Below are 25,496 nucleotides of genomic sequence, written 5' to 3' on the forward strand. Positions count from 1 at the left end.
TGCTTGTTTAAAATCACCTGTCGCATGTGACCACCAGGTTTTGTGAAGTTTTGAGTTTTCCTTTAGGCTTTATAGGATTTCAGGTCAATTTGAACAGGCCCCTTTTCTAAATGACCCTGTTATAGCCTCCCAAAGGGTACATTTCAATTGTTCAATTGTCGATTGCCTGATTCTGAACAACTTTGCCTCTATAGGACCACTGCTGTCAATGAAATTGTTCTTTGAAAGTTTGACATTATTTAAAAAGTATACTGTTGCGAAATACAACAAACAAAAAAAACTAACAAACAATGCAGTACAATTCTCTGGACTCTCTGGGTCAATAATTATCAAAAAATACCATAGAAATACAGTGTTTTTAAGTCCTTTTTAACTGTTATAGCACCAGCTGTTATCCAATCTCCTTAAAACATTGCATGCTTGTTTACAATCACCTGTTGCATGTGCTTAGCAGGTTTTGTAAAGTTTTGAGTATAAACTTTATAGGTTTTTGGGTAAATTTGGACAGGCCCCTTTTCTAAACAACTCCATTATAGCCTTCCAAAGGGTCAATTTCATTTGTTTTTTTTTTTTTTGATAATTATTGACCCAGAGAGTCCAGAGAATTGTACTGCATTGTTTTGTTTTGTTTTTTGAGGTTGAGTGTAAAACCTAAGAGCATTTCGCAACAGTAGACTTTTTAAATAATGTCAAACATTCAAAGAACAATTTGTTTGACAGCAGTGGTCCTAGAAGCAAAGTTGTTCAGAATCATGCAATCGATCGTATAATGGGAAGATCCAGTGTATGTAAGAACGTATGAACATTTTCTGCAAGTCAAGGTCATTCACCAAAGAAATAGTGTTTTTGAGTCTTTTTTAACTGTTACAGTGCCAGCTGTGGTCCAATCTCCTTAAAACATTGCATGCTTGTTTACAATTACCTGTCGCATGTGCTCAGCAGGTTTTGTAAAGTTTTATGTATAAACTTTATAGGTTTTTGGGTAAATTTGGACTGGCCCCTTTTCTAAACGACCCCATTATAGCCTTCCAAAGGGTAAATTTCAAAAAATTTTTTTTAATAATTGTTGACCAAAACAGTCCAGAGAATTGTACTGCAGTTTTTTTTTTTTTTTTAACAAACGATTTGATTGACAGCAGTGGTTCTAGGCACAAAGTTGTCCAGAATGAGGAGTTCTATCGCATGTTACGAATATCAGCCAGTGGCTGATTTCTTTCAGATTTCTCTTAGACCTTTGAGGCCATGAGTCGATGAGGCCTCCGTTAACCTTATCTAACAGGTGCTCAAATTTCATCGGCCAATGGTGGCCATGTTTTTTGAGATACGCAAATGTCCTTATAGACACCTGTGGTATTTTGGACCAAGAGTACACTGATTTTCATCTTGAAAGGACAAATGGTTGTGTAGATATAATGCTTTTTCTCTCTAATAGCACAACCAAATAGCCAAGCTCTGTAATATCTTTCCTGTGACCTCAGATTGAGCTCTTACATAAGTGTTCTGAGTTTAGCAAAGATATCTCATTCCGTTCAGGAGTTATAGGCATTTTAGTAAAAGTGGCCCTGGCCCTTTCAAACGTATTGGCGTGAGTCAAAAGTTCAACTTTTTTTGGATAATTATGGATATTCACTTTCCAGAGAATCTTTCTGCACTGGTTTGTTTCGATCAGGCGAAAAACCCAGGACTAGTTTGCAAAAGTAGGTTTTTTAAAAAAAGAATTTAGAATCTGAGGCATGTGTTTTGTCTGCTATGAGCCAAGGACTCCAACAACATAAGACACTTGAGCCTGTGACGGACAGTTTTGGAGTTATGAGCAATTTCGCACTTTTGATCGCTGTAGCGCCCCCGTCAGGCCAATTGGGGTGAGCATGGGTCAAGTTATAGGCGGTACGAGTACTACCATCCCTCCAAGTTTCAAGTCTCTACGACATACGGTTTGGTCGCTGATCCATGACCATTCTAACAATTACAGTAGGGTTTCAGCGCTCCACGCTTAAACTCCTAATTATTATTTTTACAGCAAGAGAAATGTCTAATTTTTTCTCAAGTACTTCATGGCAGCACAAAGAATATGTGGAGACCACATACTGCATTTGTCCTTTTCTAAATCATGAAATAAAATCCTGAGAAGTGCATATTATAGATTAAATGATGTGTCGGCCCTCATTCCCAAGCAGAGTCATCCTAGCATGGTAAAACCAACATTTGCTCAAAGGTAAATTGATTTGAGCTTAACTAATGCAAGGCTAATTAATTTATATATTGATTCAGGTCATAGTAGAGGAGACAGTAACTAAAGCGTACACGGGTCCATGGTGAGTATGCTGTAGAAATACACTATTATTACCATTTTAATCTAATGACTCTCCCTTGTTTTTAATAGGTTATCAGCTTTGAAATAAACCTCCCCATCACTCCATCATAATTGTCATCATAATCAAATATTGTTAAAATGTTGTAAAAGTAAGCTATTGATCATTTTAGTTCTTGATATCTAATGCGTTAGCATAATGAACCATAAAACTGGTGAATTAACAAAAATCTAATTTAAAAACAAACTATGCTGGATTTGAACTCAAGTCTTATGCATATTAATGCCATCAATCAACTTGCAAGAGCACAAGTGAAGTGTATAACAGCAGAAGGACAGCCTGTCGGCTCAGACTCACCTTGAAGATGGCGTTGGGCTGCTCATTCAGGTTGACTTTGGTGACAACTCGCCCTGTGTCCGTCTCCACATCAAAGATACTTCCACTGTACGGAGACAGATCCTGATCCACTCTGTAGCGCACTTTACTGGCAGGCGTACCCTGAGGGAGGAACACGGTTAGTATCAACACATCCCTAGAGCATGTCTGCTTGCATTTTAAGGACCAAAGTTGCTGTATTATTATATTTAATTCTATGCATCACATCATTAGATAATTACAGAGCTCTATTGTTATCACCACTTCAAAAGGGATTTCATTATATTTTCTTTCCATGACAATGAATCATAATAATTTGCAGGATATTTTCTAAGCTATTTCCGTACTACAAAAGACAGACAGAAATCAGTGGCTTTCAAAATCCTAAAAAGGCAAATAAAAGCCTTTTAAGTACTTATTTCTAAATCTTGTGAGAAACACACTGAAATGAGTCATTCATTGAAATTACACATCACTTCAGGTTTTATATAAATGACTTCAAATAGCGCTGAAATGTACACTACCATTCAAAAGTTTGGGGCCAATATAATACTATAATTCAGCAAGGACACATTAAATTAATCAAAAGTAATAGTAATAATTTATAGTCATCAAATAATCCTTAAATCTTTTTTCAACACTTATGCAAGAAATGTTTCTTAAGCATGAATGGTTTCTAAAGGATCATGTGACACTGAGGACTGAAGTAATGACTGCTGAAAATTCAGCTTTGCATCACAGAAATAAACTGAATTTTAAAATACACTAAAATAGCAAACAGTTATTTAAATTGTGATAATATTTCCTAATACTAGTGATTTTACTGTATTTTTAATTAAACAAATGCAGCCTCAGTGAGTAAAACAGCCCTTGTTTAAAAACATTTTAACAACCTCAAACATGTTTTGCTTAAAAATCGCATGAACTATGTTTCTGTTGCATTTATGGTGGTATTGGTCACAAATATGTTGTTTGAAAAATAACAGCTCGGACATTCAGCAAAAATCTTCTTTTGTGTAAATCATAGAGGTTTTAGAATGACATGAGGGTGAATCAATAATGACAGAAATTTTATTTTATGTGAGTGAACTATTCTTTTAAAGGATTGACTTTTCTTTGAATAGCTGGTTTGAACTTCCTCAAAGGTCTCTTGGGCATCGTGTTTTGTAGAGCTACAGAGAGCTCCGTCTGCTGCACCTCATTCTACTGATACTTTATAGCTCTTCCGTCTGGCTGCGTCATAAAAGTTTGATGCTTTGTGCTGTGGTAAACATACAAAGTCATTTATACTGCAGTAGAAAGAGACAGAAGCAACATCACATTTACATCTCTGACAGCCAAGAAATTAGTTTCTAGTTTTTTTTTTTTAAAGTCCATGTCAAAATTTTTCTATGGCTTATTATTTGTGTCATATTTCTCTGGCACCCCCCCATGTTTTCAAAGCATTATTTAAAAAAGAAATGCATAATTTAACAGCTTCTGTGGCAGGCCATGAAAATAAACAGCACCGTAGTCTGTTTGACAGCAGACGGCATGAACAGGAAGAGTAAAACAGACAGATTTACCTCACCCGACCACCTTAATCTCTGTTAAGACGATCACACCACTACGTTTAGGGAAAGTAAAGTTAAATCCGATGACCTGACATCACTGTATCACTAGACACTGTCCTGGTTCTCGTGTAAAATCCAGTCATGATGTCAAATAAGGACATCAAATGCAGGCAAAATCTGCTATAATGAACAAACCAGAGAGGTTTTAACAAGCTTTGGAAGCACAGATAACCTGAATTTATGCTAACAGTCATAATATTATCTTCATATGAAAAGATACAGTAGTCTTGATGCAGTATTATGATAAAAAGAATCATTAAATGCACTATTAAGGTACGCCGTATAATGCATATAATCACAGCTAAAGGCCATCACAACCCTTTCAGCTATGACATTATTCACAGTGCCCCATGGCCCTGAGGGATTCATTGTTTTGATAAAACATTTACTACATAATAAAAATATTAATGACTTTTTAAAAATAGAAACAAGCTAATCAAGTACCCTCACCTATGAAATACGGTCTCTGGCATAAAAACAATAACAAAACATGCTCCCCATAAGTGCTGGGTAGTTAAATGGTTTTTAATTTGACATCATGGTGCGAGACACTAGTGGCATGTTTATACAGACACCCTTGATGTGCATTATATTAATTAAGAAATAATGAATTCCATAGAAGATCAGGACCAAGTTAATGACATACTATTATAGTAAGTATACAGTCATCGCCAAAAATATTGGCACCCTTGCAATTTCTTTCAGAAAATGCAACCCTTCTCTCAGAAAATTGTTGCAGTTATGTTTTAGTACTCGCATGTTTTTTTTTTAATTTGCATTGGAAAAACACACACACAAAAAAAAAAAAACAGAAGAAAAGTCAAATCTGAGACAATTCCACACAGAACCCAAAAAATGCACTGGACAAAATTATTGGCACCCTTAACTTAATATTTGATAGCATCCCCTTTGGAAAAAATAGCTGAAATTAATCGCTTCCTGTAACCATGAATCAGCTACTTACACCTCTCTACTGGAATTTTGGACCACTCTTATTTTGCAAACTGCTCCAGGTCATTCAGATTTGAATGATGCCTTCTCCCAACTGTTGTTTTGAGATCTCTCCACAGGTGTTCTATGGGATTCAGATCTGGACTCATTGCTGGCCATTTCAGAACTCTCTTTGTTTGTAACCATTTCTGAGTGCTTTCTGAAGTGCGTTTCAGGTCATTGTCCTGCTGAAAGACCCATGGCCTCTGGTGGAGACGCAGCTTTCTGACACTGGCCACTACGTTGCACCCCAAAATTCTTTGGTAATCATCAGATTTCATGATACCATTCACACAGTCAAGGCATCCAGTGCCAGAAGCAGCAAAGCAAACCCAAAACATCTTTGAACCTCCACCATGTTTGACTGTAGGGACTGTGTTCTTTTCTTTGAAGGCCTCATTTCTTTTTCTGTAAACAGTGCCATGATGTCTTTCACCAAAAATCTCTACTTTTGTCTCATCTGTCCACAGTACGTTCTCCCAGAAGGATTCTGGTTTTGTCACATAAGTTTTGGCAAACTCCAGTCTTGCTTTTTTATGCAGTGGTGTCCTCCTATGTCTCCTACCACAGCGTCCCTTTTCATTCAGATGGCGATGGACAGTGCGAGCTGACAGTGTTGTACCCTGTGTCTGGAGATCAGCTTGAATTTGTTTGGAAGTTAATCGCGGTTCTTTATCCGTTCGAACAATCCTTCGCTGTAATTTTTCATTAATTTTGCTGTTCTGTCCACATCCAGGGAGGTTAGCTACAGTGTTATGGGCTGTAAACATATTTGATGATATTGTGCACAGTGGACACAGGAACATTAAGATCTCTGGAGATGGACCTGTAGCCTTAAGATTGTCCATGTTTTTCCACAGTTTTTTCTCTTAAATCCACAGACAACTCTCTCCACAGAGTCAACTTTTCTCCATTTGAACTGGTTGCAAGTGTGATTATTATATTGCCCACACCTGTTACTTGCCACAGGTGTGTCTAAATACAAATTAGAGGAGCATCACATGCTTGAAAAGCAATTATTTCTCACAATTTTGACAAGGCGCCAATAATTTTGTCCAGTCCATTTTTAAGTTCTGTGTGAAATTTGATCAAGTTTGACTTTTCTTCTCTGTTTTTTTGTGTTGTTGCAGTGCGAACAAAAACAATAAGCACGTGAATACCAAAACATATGCAATTGGAACAATTTTCTGAGAAAAGTGTTGCATTTTCAGACAGAATTGCAAGGGTAAGTAAACAACTCACACGCTTAGATAAAACCACTTTGTTACATCAGAATAAGACTGTGGCATGAAAACATGATCTGTGGGAGTGTTTAGTGAGTAATCAGTTTGGTTTCTCTGTGTCTGTGAACAACATTTACCAAGCTTTAATGACTGATGATACTAGAAATTAAAACATAGTTAAAAGTATAAAAGTAACTACTAAAAATAATAGCTGAACATAAGTTCACAAATAACATATATTGTTTAAGTTGTTACTGCCTCGAGTTATTATTTTGGAATGAATGTAAAATGATTAAAAACACTTGATAATATTTATACTTGGCTTTAATAAATAGAATATTGATTACATTGTTTAATGTAAAAATATAAAACTGATTTTTCTTTTCTTTTTCTAATAGTGTAATTAATGTTTAATTAACCAAGAAAATGCATATGAGACATTAATTTACGTTTGAGTTAAAAAAAAAAAAAAACACAACAAGAACAACAAAAAAAACTTTGAGGACTTTGCCTCCTCATTTCAGAACAACACCACAGACCACTGATTTTATATATATATAATATAATATAATATAATATTTTATATAAAATATTAATTTTTCTACCTTTGTCACAAAATACTGATATATCAGATTAAATGCAGTTAATGTAATTAAACAAAATATCAAGTAAAAAAATAAATAAACATATAATTTATATACATTCAAACTAGCTGTCAAAAGTTTGTAATAATTTAGAAATGTCTTATTATGCATTTACAGCATTACGCTCTATTGTACAACTAAGCCCTAAAAAGTACAGTTAAGGCCTGTTCACACCAAGAACGGTAACTATAAAGATAACTATATTTAGCGTCCACACCAGCAGACGATATCGTCTGTTTATTTTAAGTGTATACTCATCTGCCGCTTTAAATTTTCAAGTTCATGATAGCAGGATTGCTTCTGATTGGGTGTCGATATGTTTTAGCATTCATCAGCTGGAAAAAATAATTCTGAAAGCAATTCCAATGACATAGTTTCTTTGTGCCTTTATCCTTATAACTGTGGTGTGGACTATTCTGGTGCTATTCTGTAATACTGAGAACGATTTTTAGAACTATATCTTTATCGTTATCACTGGTGTGAACAGGCCTTTATCCTTAAACATGACAAGGAAGCATTCCCTCTGGGTTAAGCAATCAAATTAGACAGGCCTCGCTCCTGCTAATACAGGATAAAATCAGTTAACTGTTTAATGCCTGACATTCATGAGTCATTTTGCACGGGTGTCACTGTCAACACTCAAACGTGAGTCAGTCACATTAGCAGGACACATTAAGTTTCTGTCTGGTGATTGTATTCATGCTCTGGCGGTATGATTAATGGCTGCCGGTTGTTCTGCTCTGTAGTGACACTTCAAGGATGGAAGTCCATTACTCATCCCTTTAAATCTTCTCAAATAAAAGGAAGTCAGCGCAGGACATGAGGTTCAACCGGCATAGAGGCAAAGGAGGAGCTTTCATTACCCAGTGACCTTTGCAGCCGTGCATATAAATACAGTGTCATTATCTCATATCCCCATTGCGGACTGGAAACGCAGTGCTGCTCGTACTGTAATCATTGCTGTTTGAACGGGACCCTAATGAGGACGGTCACTTCCTGTCCTTGTTCTGCAGTGCTCTTTTCCTTTCAAGGCCGCTTCCGAGAATTGGATTTTTAAAGTGAGAATTATCCGACTTTAATTCCAGTCATGCCTGAGAGAGACGGAGATTGAGCTGCTACACGTCTCCATGGTGATTCACAACACAACCGGAATGATGAATCTGGTATTTCAGTGGGGCTTCCAGGGTCATCAAAAAAACTTTCTTCCCAGACATCAAAACAAAAACGTACTTGCTTCACAAACACACACATGCACAAAACACAGCCTCGAGAAATTCACAAAAACGCATGCCACTCATAATAATGAGGCCGTCATCTTATAATTTTTCGTAAACCTTGGCTGCAATCTGTAGATGTGTAACCTTGCGAGAATAAAATATGAGCGTGCTCTGGACTCGACAATAAGGATTTCGGTCAGGTCAGTGGATCAGATGAGCCAGGGCCAAAGGAGGCAAACATGAAAAATGTTTCTGTTTTTTAGCAATATTTTGAAAGTTACCTTAAATTCAAGCCTGAAATAGCATATTTTACAGTGCAACTGAATGGAAAAGTGCACCCATGGTGGCAAATAATGCCTGAAACAGTGTTATTAAAAATTTTTGTTAATTGAAAAAAAAAAAAAAAAAAATCATTCATTGCTGAAAAAAAAACAAACAAAAAAAACAAACCAAAAATCCATTTTAATTAGCGTTTCTTTACAAGATTTTTTAAAATATAAAAACAACATTACATACTATGGAAGCCTGTTTCCACCACTGAATAAAAAATTTAAAAAGGTAATTGCGTCTTTTTATCTAACAATTCTGATTTTCTTTTCTTGCAATTCTGTCTTTTTTTCTCAGAATTGTGAGATATAAACTTGCAATTCTAACTTTTTTATTTGGAATTGCATGATATAAATTCACAGTTGTGAGAAAAAAGTAAGAATTGCAAGATATAAACTCATTATTGCCAGAAACAAACTCGCACTTGCGAGAAAAAAGTCAGAATTCCAAGTTTTTCTCTCACAATTCTGACTTTATTTTCACAATTGTCCATTTATATCACACAATTTAAAAAAAAAAAAGTACACCTAATTTTTTTAAGCATGAAGACCCATGTCTTCCTGACATTTATTCAAAGAAGCATCTAAAGTATACAAAGACCAAAGTTGTGGTATTTCAAGATATGTTTAAGAAACATTTTTAAGATATTGTAAAAATAATTATATTTTGAGTTTCACAACAACAACAACTGCATTCTGTTCCATTCTGTGCTTTTGTGTTGATTTTGAGGCTTGAAGACTTCAGTACTCATTGATTGGAAGAGGATGGAATAGAAAATCACCCATACATTATTGAAGAATATTTCCTTTTGTTATCAGCAGAAGAAAAAGTTTGAAAAAGAAGAAAGAGACTTTGGAGCAAGTAAATAATGAAAGAATTTTCATGTTTAGATCATTTATTCCTTTGTCTCTTAGCACAACAAATATTTTATTGACTATTGACCTCTAAAGTAACTTTTTGTATATGCATTTGCTATATATATATATAGGTGTTTTTTTTTTTTAAACAAAAAAGTAAATAATTATTTTTGGATTTTTTAAACCATTAGTACGACAAATAAACTGTCTTTCCTCAGAGTCGTCAGAGTCAGGCATTGTTGTGTCTCTGTCTAGTGAGAGTCCTTCAGGTTAAGCTGTGTGTCAGAGACTCCCAGCAGCACACACCTCTCTCTGACACACTCCTGTCCCCTATGGTGATGCAAGCACGCAGGGTCCCGATCGTATGGAGGGATTCAGAGTCACCCTGAAACACCCCTCAACGTCCTCTCTCACCTGCTGTCAGGAGTCAACCTGTCATGTAAAAGCACTTATCACTATTCACTGAAAATCTTGCCCTCCATCTCAAATCTCATTCGTATCCACATTTACTCAGATACGCTGTGGCATGAGGTTTGTTGTCAGTGATGCCATTGGTTGTTGGTTCTTGTGCATCTGAACTGATAATGAATGATTTAAAAAGAAGATTTTCAGTGAATAAAGAATTAAGTTGTGGTTTATTTTTAGTTGTTGTTGTTGCCTTTTCATTTATTTACATTTAATTTTTAGCAGTTAAATATCCAGTATGGCAATCAAACTATAGCAACTCAAGTGACACTAATTTGTGAGTCACTAATTAACTTTCTTATACATAACACCCAAATAAATAGACCGACAGACAGACAGACCGACCGACACATAGATACAGTAGACAGACAGACACATAGATGCAGTAGATAGACAGACAGACAGACAGACCGACCGTTACATAGATACAGTAGATAGATAGACAGACAGATAGAACAGACAGACAGACAGGCCAACCGCCGACACATACAGTAGATAGACAGACAGACAGACCGACCGACAGATACATAGATACAGTAGATAGATAGACAGACAGACTGACCGACAGACAGATACATAGACAGAGCAGACAGACAGACCGACTGACCGACCAACAGACACGTAGATACAGTAGATAGACAGACAGACAGATCCGACTGACCAACAGATGAATAGATAGAACGGACCGACCGACAGACAGATACATAGATACAGGAGACAGACAGACTGACCGACCGCCGACACATAAATACAGTAGATAGACAGACAGACAGACCAACCGAGAGACAGATACATAGATACAGCAGACAGACAGACAGACAGACAGACTGATCGACCACCGACACATAGATACAGTAGATAGACAGACAGACAGACAGACATACCAACCGAGAGACAGATACATAGATACAGCAGACAGACAGACTGACCGACCGCCGACACATAGATACAGTAGATAGACAGACAGACAGACCAACCGAGAGACAGATACATAGATACAGCAGACAGACAGACAGACTGACCGACCGCCAACACATAGATACAGTAGATAGACAGACAGACAGACAGACATACCAACCGAGAGACAGATACATAGATACAGCAGACAGACAGACAGACAGACAGACAGACAGACATACCAACCGAGAGACAGATACATAGATACAGCAGACAGACAGACTGACCGACCGCCGACACATAGATACAGTAGATAAGACAGACAGACAGACAGACAGATACACAGCAGACAGACAGACAGACAGACACATAGATACAGTAGATAGACAGACAGACAGACAGACCAACCGAGAGACAGATACATAGATACAGCAGACAGACAGACAGACAGACAGATAGACAGATCCGATAAACTGACAGACAGACAGATGGACATAGATACAGCAGAGACAGACCGAGACCGACCGACCAGACAGACAGACAGATACAGATGGATAGATACAGTAGACAGACAGATAGACAAACAGATAGACAGAGAGACCAGCCGACAGATACATAGATACAGCAGACAGACAGATAGACCGACTGACCGACCAACACATAGATACAGTAGATAGACAGACAGACAAACAGACAGACAGACAGACAAACCGACAGACAGATACATAGATACAGCAGATAGACAGACAGAGCAACCAACCGACAGACACCTAGATACAGTAGATAGACGGACGGACGGACGGACGGACGGACGGACAGACAGACCGACCGACAGACAGATACATAGATACAGCAGACAGACAGACAGAGCAACCGACAGACAGACAGATACATAGATACAGCAGACAGACAGACAGAGCAACCAACCGACAGACACCTAGATACAGTAGATAGACAGACAGACAGACAGACAAACCAACCGACAGACACCTAGATACAGTAGATAGACAGACAGACAGACAGACAAACCAACCGACCGACCGACAGCAGACAGGCAGACTGATAGACAGATCCGACTGACCGACAGATGGATAGATAGAACAGACAGACCGACCGACCAACCGCTGACACATAGATACAGTAGATAGACAGACAGACAGACAGACCAACCGAGAGACAGATACATAGATACAGCAGACAGACAGACCGACCGACCGACCGACAGACAGCAGACAGACAGACTGATAGACAGATCCGACTGACCGACAGATGGATAGATAGAACAGACAGACCGACCGACCGACCGACCGACCGACAGATACATAGATACAGTAGACAGACAGACAGATAGACAAACAGATAGACAGACAGAGCGACCAGCCGACAGATACATAGATACAGCAGACAGACAGACAGACAGACAGATAGACCGACTGACCGACCAACACATAAATACAGTAGACAGATACATAGATACAGTAGACAGACAGATAGAACAGACAGACAGACCGACAGACCGACAGACAGATACATAGATACAGCAGATAGACAGACAGAGCAACCAACCGACAGACACCTAGATATAGTAGATAGACAGACAGACAGACAGACAGACCGACAGACAGATACATACATACAGTAGACAGGCAGACATTTTTTTTTTTAATTGTAACATTTTAATAATATTGATTAATATTTATTTTAAATACTATTTCACAGGCCATTTCTAAGAGTAATATATTCAATTTTCATGAACCCTTTGAAGGCCTTATTTTCATGTCACTCAATGTTCAACTGAATAAGATGTGGGCTAAAAAGTGGTTCCAGCACCCCTGCTGTTCCTGTGAATGTACCGTCACCGGCACAAACTAAAACTCGTAAATCTGTGACCATCCAGCGAAACATTAAAAGCTACAAATTTCAACACCAACATCGCTGTTCATTTTAACACCCACTAATGAAAAGGCCATTCCTGAACACCGATTGAAAACACTTCCTCTGTGTAACAGACACCCCTGCTGCGAGCTTTGTTTCCCTTAGAGGAAAGTGACGGGAACAAAATTGACCATGGCCAAAAATAAATAAATAAATAAAGGCTGTAAAGCTGTTTGTGAAGTTTGGCAGCTGTAATAGACAAATTAACACACTTTAAAACTACTTTTACACACTAACTAAATTCAGACGTCTTTGAAACTTTTGCCACCGTGTTCCAGAGTTACTGACAAGCAATAAAGTCTGTTAACAACACGTCCACACTGCATACAGAGACTCAGAAACCCACAAAACATCTTTCTGTTTTACAGTCTGTGGATGATAAACATTTACAGGCATTCAGCGCATATCCAGCCCCTGGCGTGCGCTGCCACTCTGAATAAACCAAACCTCAGGCAGCGAATAACCTTGTTTATGTAATTTATAAGGTAATAAGAGATGTGTGTCTTTGCTATACTGTAATGGCCTTGTGTTTCCCTCCAGCTGTAAAAGTTGCAGAAGCGTGCTGGGCTGCATTCTAAAGCCCAATAAATATTTCCACTCTCTGATGAAAGCACAAAAAATCATTTCCAGATTCACCACGGTGTCAAAATTTCTGTGCCGTTGTGTGTAATTTCATTTCGGAGTCGTCTAGCGAGTGAGCGAGAGAGAGAGAAGAGGTCTGCAGATGGTAAACGTAAAACGGCTCTGTCAGATCAATCAAATAAAGATGCAGAGAGGGAGTGACAGCGCAGAACAAACCGATTATCCACAACAACAGACTAACATGTTAATGGAGGGACATGTAAACAGGTACACTCAACTCTCACTACTGCATATAAACACTTCAGATGAAGACATTCAAAAGAGACTAGGGATGAATTCATGCATTCAAATGAATGAATGTACTAACTAGTCTTAACTCTAGCTAACACTGCCAAACTTTTAGTCATATGTAACACATATCCTTGCCAGAGCCACGATTTGCTAGTGTTTACACTAGAATACATTAAAAAAAACATGTCAATGTAAAGGAATTTGATTTTATGTCACAAAAAAATCTAACATACATTTATAATATACACTAATATACATAAAGTACTTTGTACTTTAAACTTTTAAATAGATGTACTTAAATATTTTCTTTTTTATTTTAGAAGGTTTTTTAGTATTTAAGAAAATAATTAAATATAATTAACAATTGAAATTATTCAAATTTAATATAAAAAATAAAAAAATTATACATATTTTCCGTTTTTTAACTTTCATAATTGTATATACAAGGGGTCGACTGACTATCGGTGCAGCTTTTTTGGTTATCGGTATTGGTCATTTTCAAAACCGATTTGCCTGGTAAAATAATGTAAAAGCATTTAAAGAAAGTTTGTGTCAGAGCCTTTGTTATTCTTAATTTTGGCATAAATTTTCATTTTTACACCAGACATATATATCGGTTCAAAATATCAGTTATCGGTCTACTTGATCTGTAATAATCGGTATCAGCATCAGCCCTAAAACATCGGTTGACGCCTAGTATATACAGTACAAACGTTTGGGTTAGTATGATTTTTTCAATGTTTTTTAAAGAGGTCTGTTATGACCACAAGGCTGCACTTATTTGGTCAAAAATACAGTAAAAACTGTAATATTGTGAATTTAAAAAAACTGTTTTCTGTGCTAATATATTTAAAAACGTAATTCATTCATGTGATGCGAAGCTGAATTTTCAGCATCTTTACTCCAGTATCACATGATCTTTCAGGAATTATTCTAATATGCTAATTTGCTGCTCAAGCAGCATTTGTTATTATTATCAATGTTGAAAACGGGATGTTTTGCTTAATAGAATTCTTTGATGAATAGAAAGTTCAAAAGAACAGCATTTATTTGAAATCTTGAAAATCTTTTATATTGAGATTCACCAATCGACCGGCCAGGGACCGGAATTAGCCGATTTTTCACATGATTGGCCCAGACCGGTGACCGGCCGGTCAGTCTGCTGATTCCAACCCGATCCAGTTTAACGTCACATTTCTGCCAACTGATAATGAGGCTTGTGCAGCCTGAGTGAGTGAGAGAGAGACTTGTGCAACAAACAATACAAATAAGTGCAACAGCACTCATTGAAAGTTATAGATGCATACTGTGATAGAAAAAATACATATATTTATAACATATGATGTATGTAAGCAACATTACCTGACCAAGATGTTTCCCCGAAACAACACAATTACAATGTGACAGTAGTTCAATAAACAAGATTAATCAAAATTAAGTGATTTGCATTTTAGACACAATATTGACAGAACATATTTCCAATCAATGCCACAGCAGAACTGTTGAGTGCCTGCGAGGAACACGCAGCGGCGTTTCATTATTAAATGAATCCACGTTTTTGAGCGAATCGAGTGAGTCAATTATTCAGTAACCCCTTCATAAAGACAGTCATTTGCCTCGTTTCTGAATGAATCAGCCATTTGAACGAATCGGTTGAATGAATGACTAAAAGACTCACTCATTTGCCGTGACCTACTTGTTGTTTGGTTTTATATTTAAAAGTATCATTACATTTCTTATTTGTATGTTAAAAAAAAGATTTAAAACATCAATCTTACGAAATTATTTATGCATTTGCAATTTTATGGTTAAAATGCATTTATGGCACCTCAGTTTCATCAAACAGTCTGGGTAAATGCATCTAATGCCACTTTAGATGAAGCTTCTGTGTTTCCTGCAGTGCAAAGATGGAGTTTGTTGATACTGATTTCAATGGTAACAACACTATATTTTCTTAATTAATTGAAACAATGTAGGAATTTGATGTGAAAGATGACACATTTAATAAGATTAGGGGAAAAACATTTATAAACAGTGGGAATTGACATCTGTTTTTATTGTATATACCAGGGGTGGCGAACAACGGTCCTGGAGAGCCGCAGCCCTGCATAGTTTTGCTTCAACCCTAATCAAATGCACCTGAACAAGCTAATCAAGGTCTGAAGGGTTATTAGAAAGCAACAGGCAGGTGAGTTTGCCACCCCTGGTATATACTGTCAAATATAGTTCTTAGAAAGAAAATCATAATTGACTCTATTGTGTATAAACCTGTATCGGCAGGTCACAAGGCCAAGAAAATTGCAATCGGTGCATCTCTGCTTTTATAAAATTGTCTTTACTGTCTCTTTTGGTAAATTGAATGCATCCTTGCTAGAAAAAAAAAATCTTACTAACCCCAAACAGTAGTGCATTCAATTATTCATCTCAACGCTGTACAGCCCTGACCTCGAATGTGCAGTACTAGCCCCACATTTCATTTGAGACATATTTAAAATATTTAACTCTAATAAATATTCTTAATACCTAACCTTAAGGTTATTTTGTTGTTTAAAATCATATAAAAATGGAGTACAAAATATAGTCACAACCTGCAAAATTACAGGTCTGTCACGAAAATGATCACAGTTGGCACCAACAGCGGTTACTGTCATTTGAGAATGAGTCAGAGATCACAGAAGTATACTTCATTTGGGCTTTGTGTACTTACTGGAGGGTCCTGATCTTCTGCGAGCACAGTTGTAATGACTGTCCCTTTCTCTGCATTTGGAGCCACCAGTCCTTTATAAAGTGCCTGTCTGAACACCGGCGAGAAGTCATTCATATCCTGAAAAGAACACAGAGACAGAAACATGGATGAAATGTGTATTAATTACACTCATTAAAACGGACTGAGGTAAGCAGTGCCCGCTGGCAAAGTGATTCTGTTCCATCTGCTGTCGTCCCTTTAGTGAGGACTGACATAATGATAAATAGAGTATTAATCAGCTTATGGATGCTGCTGTCTCTCACTACTGTCCACTATCAAAGAGCATTTTACATGTTTTTTCAAGGAGATTTAAAGGGGTCATCAGATGCAAAGGTTATTTTTACATTTTGTTTGAACAGAAATGAGTGTTGGCAGTGTGTGTACACAACCACCCTATAATGATAAAAAAATTCATACAATGTTTTTTATATATATATATATATATATATATATTATGAGTAATATCCCTTTTTTTCAAATCGAGTCATTCTCAGCTTCTTGTTGGTGTGATATTACACCGACCAAGGCTGCTCCCACAATAGTTCATTGACAAGGCTCTCTTACCTTAGACCCACCCTGACTGAGCTGTAACAGTCCGACCGCCATTGTGTCGACTAGAGGTGTAGGGGAAGACAAGAATGTCTCCAACTGAGTGATTGAGGTGTTTTGTTGTTGAATGTAATAATGAACATAGAAGTCATCATTTACTTCCGACATACTTTCATTTTAGAAGAAAATGCACCCAGCAATCTACATAAACACATCTGTGTTTGCGCAAATCATTCATGATCCAACTTCACCTACAGTAGAAGTGAGTTAATGGTTTTTTATGCATCTTTGCAAATCACCTTTCTGAATAATGTGCTAATTAGCTGGAAATAAATACATTAATAAAAACTAAAATTGCACTAAAACTGAAACTGACACACTCATATGTAAACAAAAACTGGATGCGATTAATCGTTTGACAGTACTAAAATATGTGTGTGTGTGTGTACTTGTTTTTGGTACATTGTTGGGACCAAAAGTCCCCACAAGGATAGTAAAACCTGAAATTTTTGACATTGTGGGGAACGGCCTGCGGTCCCCACTATGTTAAAAAATGATTAAAAATAGTAAATGATGTTTATCTGAAAGTGTAACGATGCAAACATGTTTTCTGTGAGGGCTAGGTTTAGGGTTAGGGTTGGGTTAGGGGATAGACAATATCATTTGGTCAGTATAAAATCTATAGAAGTCTATGGAAAGTCCCCACAATTCACAAAAACAAACACGTGTGTTAGTGTACGCACACTACTGCAGCTATCTTTGTGAGGGCTGGTTTGAGTTTTAAACCACTGGAGTGAGGACAATTTTGGAAAGTGAGGACATTTTGGCTGCTTTAAAGGCCTGTTTGAGGGTCAAGACTTGGTTTTATGGATCAGGTTATAATCGGGTAAAGGCTAGGTTTAGGGTAAGGGTTTGGATGAGGCACTCAGTTCTGACAGGTAGGTTTAGGATAAGGAGCTAGAGATTGCATTGTGTCAATGTATGTCCTCACAAAGATAGCTATACAGAGCTGTGTGTGTGTGTGTGTATACACAACTGATATAATTGTCATTTATAAGGTTTCACTGCTGTTAGGCTCACTGGGTTTTGGAACCAAACCCTCAGAGAGACATGAAATTCAGCACTATACCGCAGAGGGAAGCTGTTATATTCAGTTCAGTGATATTTTTCTCATTGGGAGTTACCCACCTGAAATGTGCATAGACACACCCTAACCTTTTACCTCAGCATGAGCTCAAGTGGCTGAAACTACAGCAGAGGGGATATGGATCTATATGCAGCAAGCTGCTCTTCTCTGAGTCGAGGAGACGTGGGCTACAGACACTCACAAGATCGAAACAACCCTGCAACTATTCAGAGGGGTCAAGTGACCCTTTCTGAATGTTCTTAGGGGTCTTGACCCCAGATGGTTCTGCCCACACACACAGCCACACTTTGCCTGGGCGTCAGGAGAAAAGCACCTTTCCCTCAACCTTCGAAATCTCCCATAAGCCCAGCTATCATGACTCTACCCTGACATTAATAATATTGCCTTCACCTCAGCTCAAGCATCATTACAATTTGTTACACCATCTCCATTGCAGCAAAACTAACAGGGTGCAAACTTTGCTGGGTTGAAGGTAAAGATCACTGCAAGACACAAGAAACTCAAGATTCAAGGCACATCTGAACAGAGCAGCAGCACAACCACAACCACCGCTTTGTTTTTCACATCACAACAAAACACTTGCTGCAAAGATCAGGAAAATCTCTGGGGGTTTAATTTCATCTCATAAGAAATAAGTCACTGTGATCTATAAACACACACTTTATTAAGAGAAACAATCTTTAAAAAAATATTCTGGGCAATTTTTTAAATTTAAGACTATGTGCGATATGCTGTCGATCATTTCTATGAATCGTTAGGTCAAAAAGCTTATTACCTAATCTCTAAAACTGTCTAATAATAGACAATAAAATCTGTTAGCAGGAACTAACAATAACAGAATTTTTATATCTTGTTACTGATTATTTAAATGTGGAGGGGGAAAAAAAACCCTAAAAAAAAAAAACTATAAAAACATTTTTTGAAAACAAATAAAATATAAATAATAGATTAAAAATAAATAAATAAACAAAAACATTTTTTGTTAACTGAATTAAAACAGAAAAGACATAAAATATAAATAATAGATAAAAAAAACTAATAAAATTACAAAAACAAACAAACAAATAGAACGCACTAAAATAAAAATATCACCTGAAATTACCTGATCTCTAAAACAGTCTAATAATAGACAATAAAATCTAAAACTAACTATAACAGAATTTTTATATCTTGTTGTTACTGATTATTTAAATGCTGAGATTCGAACCCATAAAAAAACCCTAAAAAAACCCTTAAAAAAAAAAAGTTAATTAAATTAAAACTAAAAAGAAATAAAATATGAATAACAGATAAAAATAAATAAAAAAATAAATAAATATTACAAAAAGAAAACCCCCAAAACAAATAGAAAGCACTAAAATTACTAACTGGAAAGAAATAACACCTGAAATTCAATAAAATTATTCAATTAAATTACTAAAAATTAAACTTACATTGAATGAAACTGTAAATATAAAAATAAAAGTATATTCAAAATATTCATTAAAAACTATAGCAAATAAATAACACTGAAATGCTATTGATTATGAATACAACATAAAAATAATTAATTGCATCTAACATTAAACTTTAATGATAAATATGTACATATTTAATGTCCAAAAACACAAAGGATCATCTTAAATTTGTTAAATGGTACTTTTTGAACTTTAACTTAAAAAGCACGGATTAGTCTCATAAATGCAAGCGACTCTGCGGCGAGGTGGGTTGACGCTCATTTGCATGTATTTGCTCTGGACTTCCCACAGTTTGGCAAGTACAGACTGGAGTGATCAAAGGAAGCAAAACTGAATTAATGAGCCATTGGCGGCTGCTCGAAGGACTTGTTTGGAACGACCTTGTTGGGGTCAGTCGCTCTCTCTGGCCAAAACAAGAAACAAGGTGTGATTTGAGTGTGTTTTTCAAGAATTAACTGATCCATGTTACTCATAGGTATAAAGTTAATTTTCCCTGCACTAGTTTAATTCATAAGGGTAATATGCATCTTTTAGATACTAATATGCGCCCATTAGGGGAAAATAAAGTACAAAGACGTACCTTTTTAAAAGGATGACAGCTATTGTTCCTGATGTTCATTTTTAGTTTGTGTTAGCTATTGCGTTCACTAATGCTAATGCAAACACCCTCACTGAAACCCACAACATTTCTATCAGATTTACATAATTAAAAATGGAACTTTTTACATGAAGTTCAAGTTTATTTTTCAGCACACACACTCGCTCGCACTCGCTCCAGCTGCTGTAAACTGGAGGAGGCTAATCCTTCTGTTCTGATCCCTCGGCTAATCTTCGGAGGCGATGGAGAGCGCTCGCGTTAAAATCCTCACATAATTGCAGTCACAAAGCTAATGAGTCATTCAGGCCTGGAATAGCTGTGCCAGGCTAGCATCAGAACCTAGCTTTGTCTGTCACTCCTGTCACCGTCAACCAGAAATATCACAACGGGGAAGCAGGCGAACGCAGGCGAGGATCCAGTAAACAACGCCCACAATCCTGCCAACATAGAGGTTTCTCTTTCAAGACTAATTGAATTCAGAGATCAAATCTTTTGTAGGCATTACTGGAACAGAGTCAACAGAGCTTCTGTGAGAAGCGTTAGCATGTAGACGCTACGGACGGGCTTTGAAAGATCTAATCCAATCACCGTCACTAGACCTGATAAAATGTGCTTCCTTCCACCAACTTCAAACCACTTCTGACTGGAACCTGGTGAACTTTTAAGAGAGTTTTTGGTGCTGCCATTGAGAGTTTTTAATGCTGATGAGCGCTTCGCAAGCTCTTACCGTGATTCTAACGATGACTGTGGCCGTTCCAGGAGGGAGGACTCCTCCGTGATCTAACGCCTCCACTTCAAACGTGTAGGTGCTGTTGCCTGCTGCCAAGTCCTCAAAGTCTAGCGCCTGCAGGACTGATACGGCCCCGGTCAGACGGTTCACGGCGAAGAGCTGCCGAGCCGCTTCTGTTTTTATTCTGTAGGTCACGTTAGAGACGAGATCGGCATCCACCGCCTGAGAGACACGGAGGAAAGAGAACAGAGAGAATAAAGGTTAAAAAAGAGAGAATTAATGATCCCACACTTTGCCAGGTACTGCAGGAATAAAGCAGCCTCAAAAAGTTCCTTAAAGGCAAAGTAAAACCATTGATTTTATCCACTGCAATTTTTTGGACTGTCTCAGCTTGCTGTTACGTACCACAATTGAGGCAGGTAATACAATTAACTCATAACCATAAATAAAATTAGATTTTTTGATGTTTTATTTGCAAGACTAGACAAACTAACTAACAAACTAAATTATAACTATGTGTTCTGGATGTGCATACCAATTTAGTATTTTTTAAAGAGTAAATCGGATGCAAAATTCACTTTTACATGTTGCTTGCATATAAATGTGTCTTTGTAGTGTGTGTACACAACCACTCTTCAATGCTAAAAATCCATTCACTCCTTTTTATCCTCTAAAAACCTAAACAGTCTCAACTGACCCTTTGCAAAACCCGCCCTCCTTAGTTACTGTTGCTTTGTCTGACTAACAGTGCTGCTCTGACACTACACATAATGTTCTCACGCAGTGAAAGACACATTGTGAAGCATTCTTACAACATGCCGACACACAAGACAGAGCAGGTTACATCTGGTATGAAACAAGGCCTCAGTTTTAAAATGCTGTAATTTTTTAAGAAATTTAAAGGAGAAGTCCACTTCCAGAACAAAAATTAACAGATAGTGTACTAACCACTTGTCATCCAAGATGTTTACGTCTGTCTTTATTCAGTCGTAAAAAAAATTATGTTTTTTGAGGGAAACATTTCAGGATTTTTCTCCATATAACTGACTGCTATGGTGCCCCGATTTTGAACTTCCAAAATGCAGTTTAAATGCGGCTTCAAACAATCCCAAATGCGGTTGTAAACGATCCCAGCTCTTATCTAGTGAAACGGTTATTTTCATAAAAACAATCCAATTTATATACATCTTAATCTCAAACACTCAACTTGTCTCGCTTTGCCTGAACTGATTTTTTTCCGGTTCATGGCAGTTAGGGTATGTCGAAAAATTGTTCTCCCTCAACTTCAAAATCATCCTATATTGCTGTTTTACCTTTTTTGCTAAGGGTGTTTGATCCTCTTTGCATGTTCACTTTGCAAAGACTGGGTCAGTAGTTCTGCAGCAATGTAAGATGATTTTGAAATGATTTTTTAAGTTGAGGGAGGAAAAAACGATTGGAGTTTTTTGACATACCCTAACTGTCTTGAACCATAATAGACAGGGTACAGGCATAGCAAGACAAGACGAGCGTTTGAGATTAAAAAGCATTTAAATTGTATTTTTTTAATGAAAAAAAACATTCGTTTCCCTAGATGAGACCCTTCTTACTCAGCTGGGATTGTTTACAACCAAATTTGGGATCATTTGAAGCCGCATTTAAACCATATCAGTCCATTATATGGAGAAAAATCCTGAAATGTTTCCCTAAAAAAATTTATTTACAGCTAAAGAAAGCTTCTCCTTTAAACAATGAATACTGATTTGTGGCTCTTTAATGTGTTGTGACAGATCACTGTATTTGCCTTATTAGATCAATCCACATGTGAACAGATCGTCCTTTCTTCTTTACTTAAATCATGAAAAAAACATGAATGAACATCAGAACGTATTTCAGCTACGGAAAGACGCCAATACACAAAATTTTTCAAGTTTAAGTTCACCGAAGTTAATCTACTCGCCTGTCTGATTTGTTTGTCGGGCATTATGATTGGTCGGATCGCTTGTCAATCAAGCTGTTTGTGAACAGTCAATTGTCAAAGCGTTTTGATCCGCTCAGGCTCCGCCCATGGTCTCTGACGGACTGTCCCGTATTAGCATATTTCCACCCTCAGCCAGCTGTATGCTGTCCGCCATTATCTCCATGTTTGAGCAGCTGTAGCGACAACAATGTCTCGTAAGCAATGCAGGTGTTTTATATTTGGATGTAAAAGCTAGCATAAGAATCTTAATTTTCTTCTGACATCAGAGCCACTGAGGATGCAATGGATTAGTTTTGTTTTTGATGGTAACGTGCCACCAAAAAAGGAAGAGAGGGGCGGAGTGAGCAGTAGCTCATTATCATTTAAGAGAAATATGGAATATTTAAATATTTTTCTTACACAAATGCATCAATTCGCTTCAGAAGACCTTAATTACCCAGTAGCTGAGTGGAGTACTTTTTATGATGGATAGATGCACTTTATTGGACTTCAAAATCTCAACACCCATTCACTACCCATTTGTCTAAAAGAAGAAAGTCATATACACCTAGGATGGCTGGAGGGTGAGTAAATCATGGGGTCATTTTCATATCCCTTTAAATGAACTCTGAATCAGCTCATGTATTGTATTACTGCTGGAATTAAAGTTTTAAGGGGAGACACTGCAGGCAAAAAAAAAAAAAAGTTTTTTTTTTTTTTTTTTTCATGCACCTGTCAAGTTTGAGATTTTGGGCTTTTTGGTTTTTTGGTTTTAAGTGTAGACTAATGGAAAAGAAAACATCCAAAAGACACTGTAGAGTGTTTCCTTTATACCACTTTATCTATTTGTGTCAATAGATTTCAATTACAATACATATTTTGACAAGACAACTTTCTCAAAATGAGTTTTTTTCTCTTACACTGAGCAATAAATCTCCACTTCAGTAGCACTAAACTTTAAATGTTTGTTCCTGTCTATATTCTGAAGGTTTTTTACAGAAAGATTTGTTCATAATAACTTGCTTGATTATATACAACATTTTATTTCCCCCAAAAATGTGAAAATATGTTGTTTCCTGTCTGTTCTTTCTGTATTTTCTGAATTATGGAGTGACAAAAATGAGATACCCAAAATTCCCTCTGTAAAAAACCTTTGACTCTAATATGTCAAAAAAACAAAATCCAGTGTTTAGATTTTTGTACTAGAAATTTATGCAAATGAGCACATATTTCATTAAATAGTACCTTTATATTGCATATTTGAACCTAACATTTTAGAAAACTGTTTGCAATTATAAATATAATTAATCAACTTTCTTACTGTATTCGCCTGCAGTGTCTTACCTTAATTAAAAAAAAGAATTGGACGTGCTCATCCAAAACCCAAAGCTATAATTTTAGTGCACAGACATCTATCTTTTTTATTTTTTTCATCTAGTCTTGCCAACAAAATAAAATGCTAATATTAATAAAAGATCTATTACTACTATAAATACAGCTATTTGCATTAATGTGCACTGACATATTGTGCACAAACAGACAAATACCATGCATTAAGAAAGTAAAAATGGGCCATTTTTGATTTCCTCAATCACATCCCATTTCATTTGATTTCACATTTTGTTAAGCATTAATCATCTTAATGAACAATAAATATCACAGCAGAAGAGCAGCAAACATTCTCTCCAGGATACAAATGTATGAATTCCACTGCATTAAATGTTGATTTTTTTTAAAACTAACTTTTATGACTTTTCAGCATTGTCGTGTGAAATGTTTTACTTGAAAAGTGTGCTAGAGCTATCCTTCTTTAAAACAAATGCCACTTGGTTTAATATTTTGTTATACAGTACAATGCAATGACATTTATGCATTTCTAAGTGTGCCTCAGGTGTCCAGAAATATTTTGGGGCCAATGCACATGTTAAGCACACACTGAGTCATAGTTACTTTCCACATGTGTGTGCATCTGAAGCTTATTAGGAGTGAAAGTTAACAGGCAGCACAGCACAGGCGCTCTGAGCAGCTCTGTCTCTCTTAGGGTGTTGGAACCTTTCAGGTGTCTTCCTTTGATGTGGGAGGCACAAGGAATTAAATTCTACACTGATCTCCAAGGTTTCAGAAGTATATAAATAAAGCTCGGGACCCCCAGAGAGAAGCAGCACAGGGAATCTGATTAGTTGATCAGCCCCGGACCAGATCCTGTCACCAGTACCCACGACGCTCTGACACCAGCCAGTGCTGCGGGGACCCGAAGGTGTCAGACACAGCGAGATAAAAATAAAGCGGCAAGATCACTGTCTTCAAACAGTGTCACTCATTTGCCCCTCATCCACCGCCCGCACACACATACATAAACTTATTTTGCCTTCAGTCGGAATCCAAAAGGGGAAGTCACATTTTTTCCAATTGTGCCTGATGATAGTCTGAACATATATTGTTTCAGGCCAGATTGGACATGCATACCAATATGTGACATCTGGTCACATCTACTCGCATATAGCACTAAAAAAAAATATGTGTTCAACATATACACATTACCAGTTAAAAGTTGACACGCTTGATTTGGTGCACAATTATTATTGATACTCACTTATTTATA

At 36.9% G+C, this 25,496-nt stretch overlaps 1 protein-coding gene across 1 annotated transcript in view; it reads right to left on the reverse strand.

The window, feature by feature from the left end:
* pcdh15a (protocadherin-related 15a) overlaps positions 1–25,496 on the reverse strand; it is a 274,694-nt gene that overhangs the window by 67,140 nt on the left and 182,058 nt on the right. Inside the window, 3 exon segments of the mRNA XM_051125245.1 lie at positions 2,670–2,810; positions 16,436–16,552; positions 20,953–21,177. Of these exon segments, the coding sequence (XP_050981202.1) occupies positions 2,670–2,810; positions 16,436–16,552; positions 20,953–21,177 (483 nt within the window).

This window comes from Labeo rohita, chromosome 13, assembly GCF_022985175.1.
Source record: "Labeo rohita strain BAU-BD-2019 chromosome 13, IGBB_LRoh.1.0, whole genome shotgun sequence".
Lineage (NCBI taxonomy): Eukaryota > Metazoa > Chordata > Actinopteri > Cypriniformes > Cyprinidae > Labeo > Labeo rohita.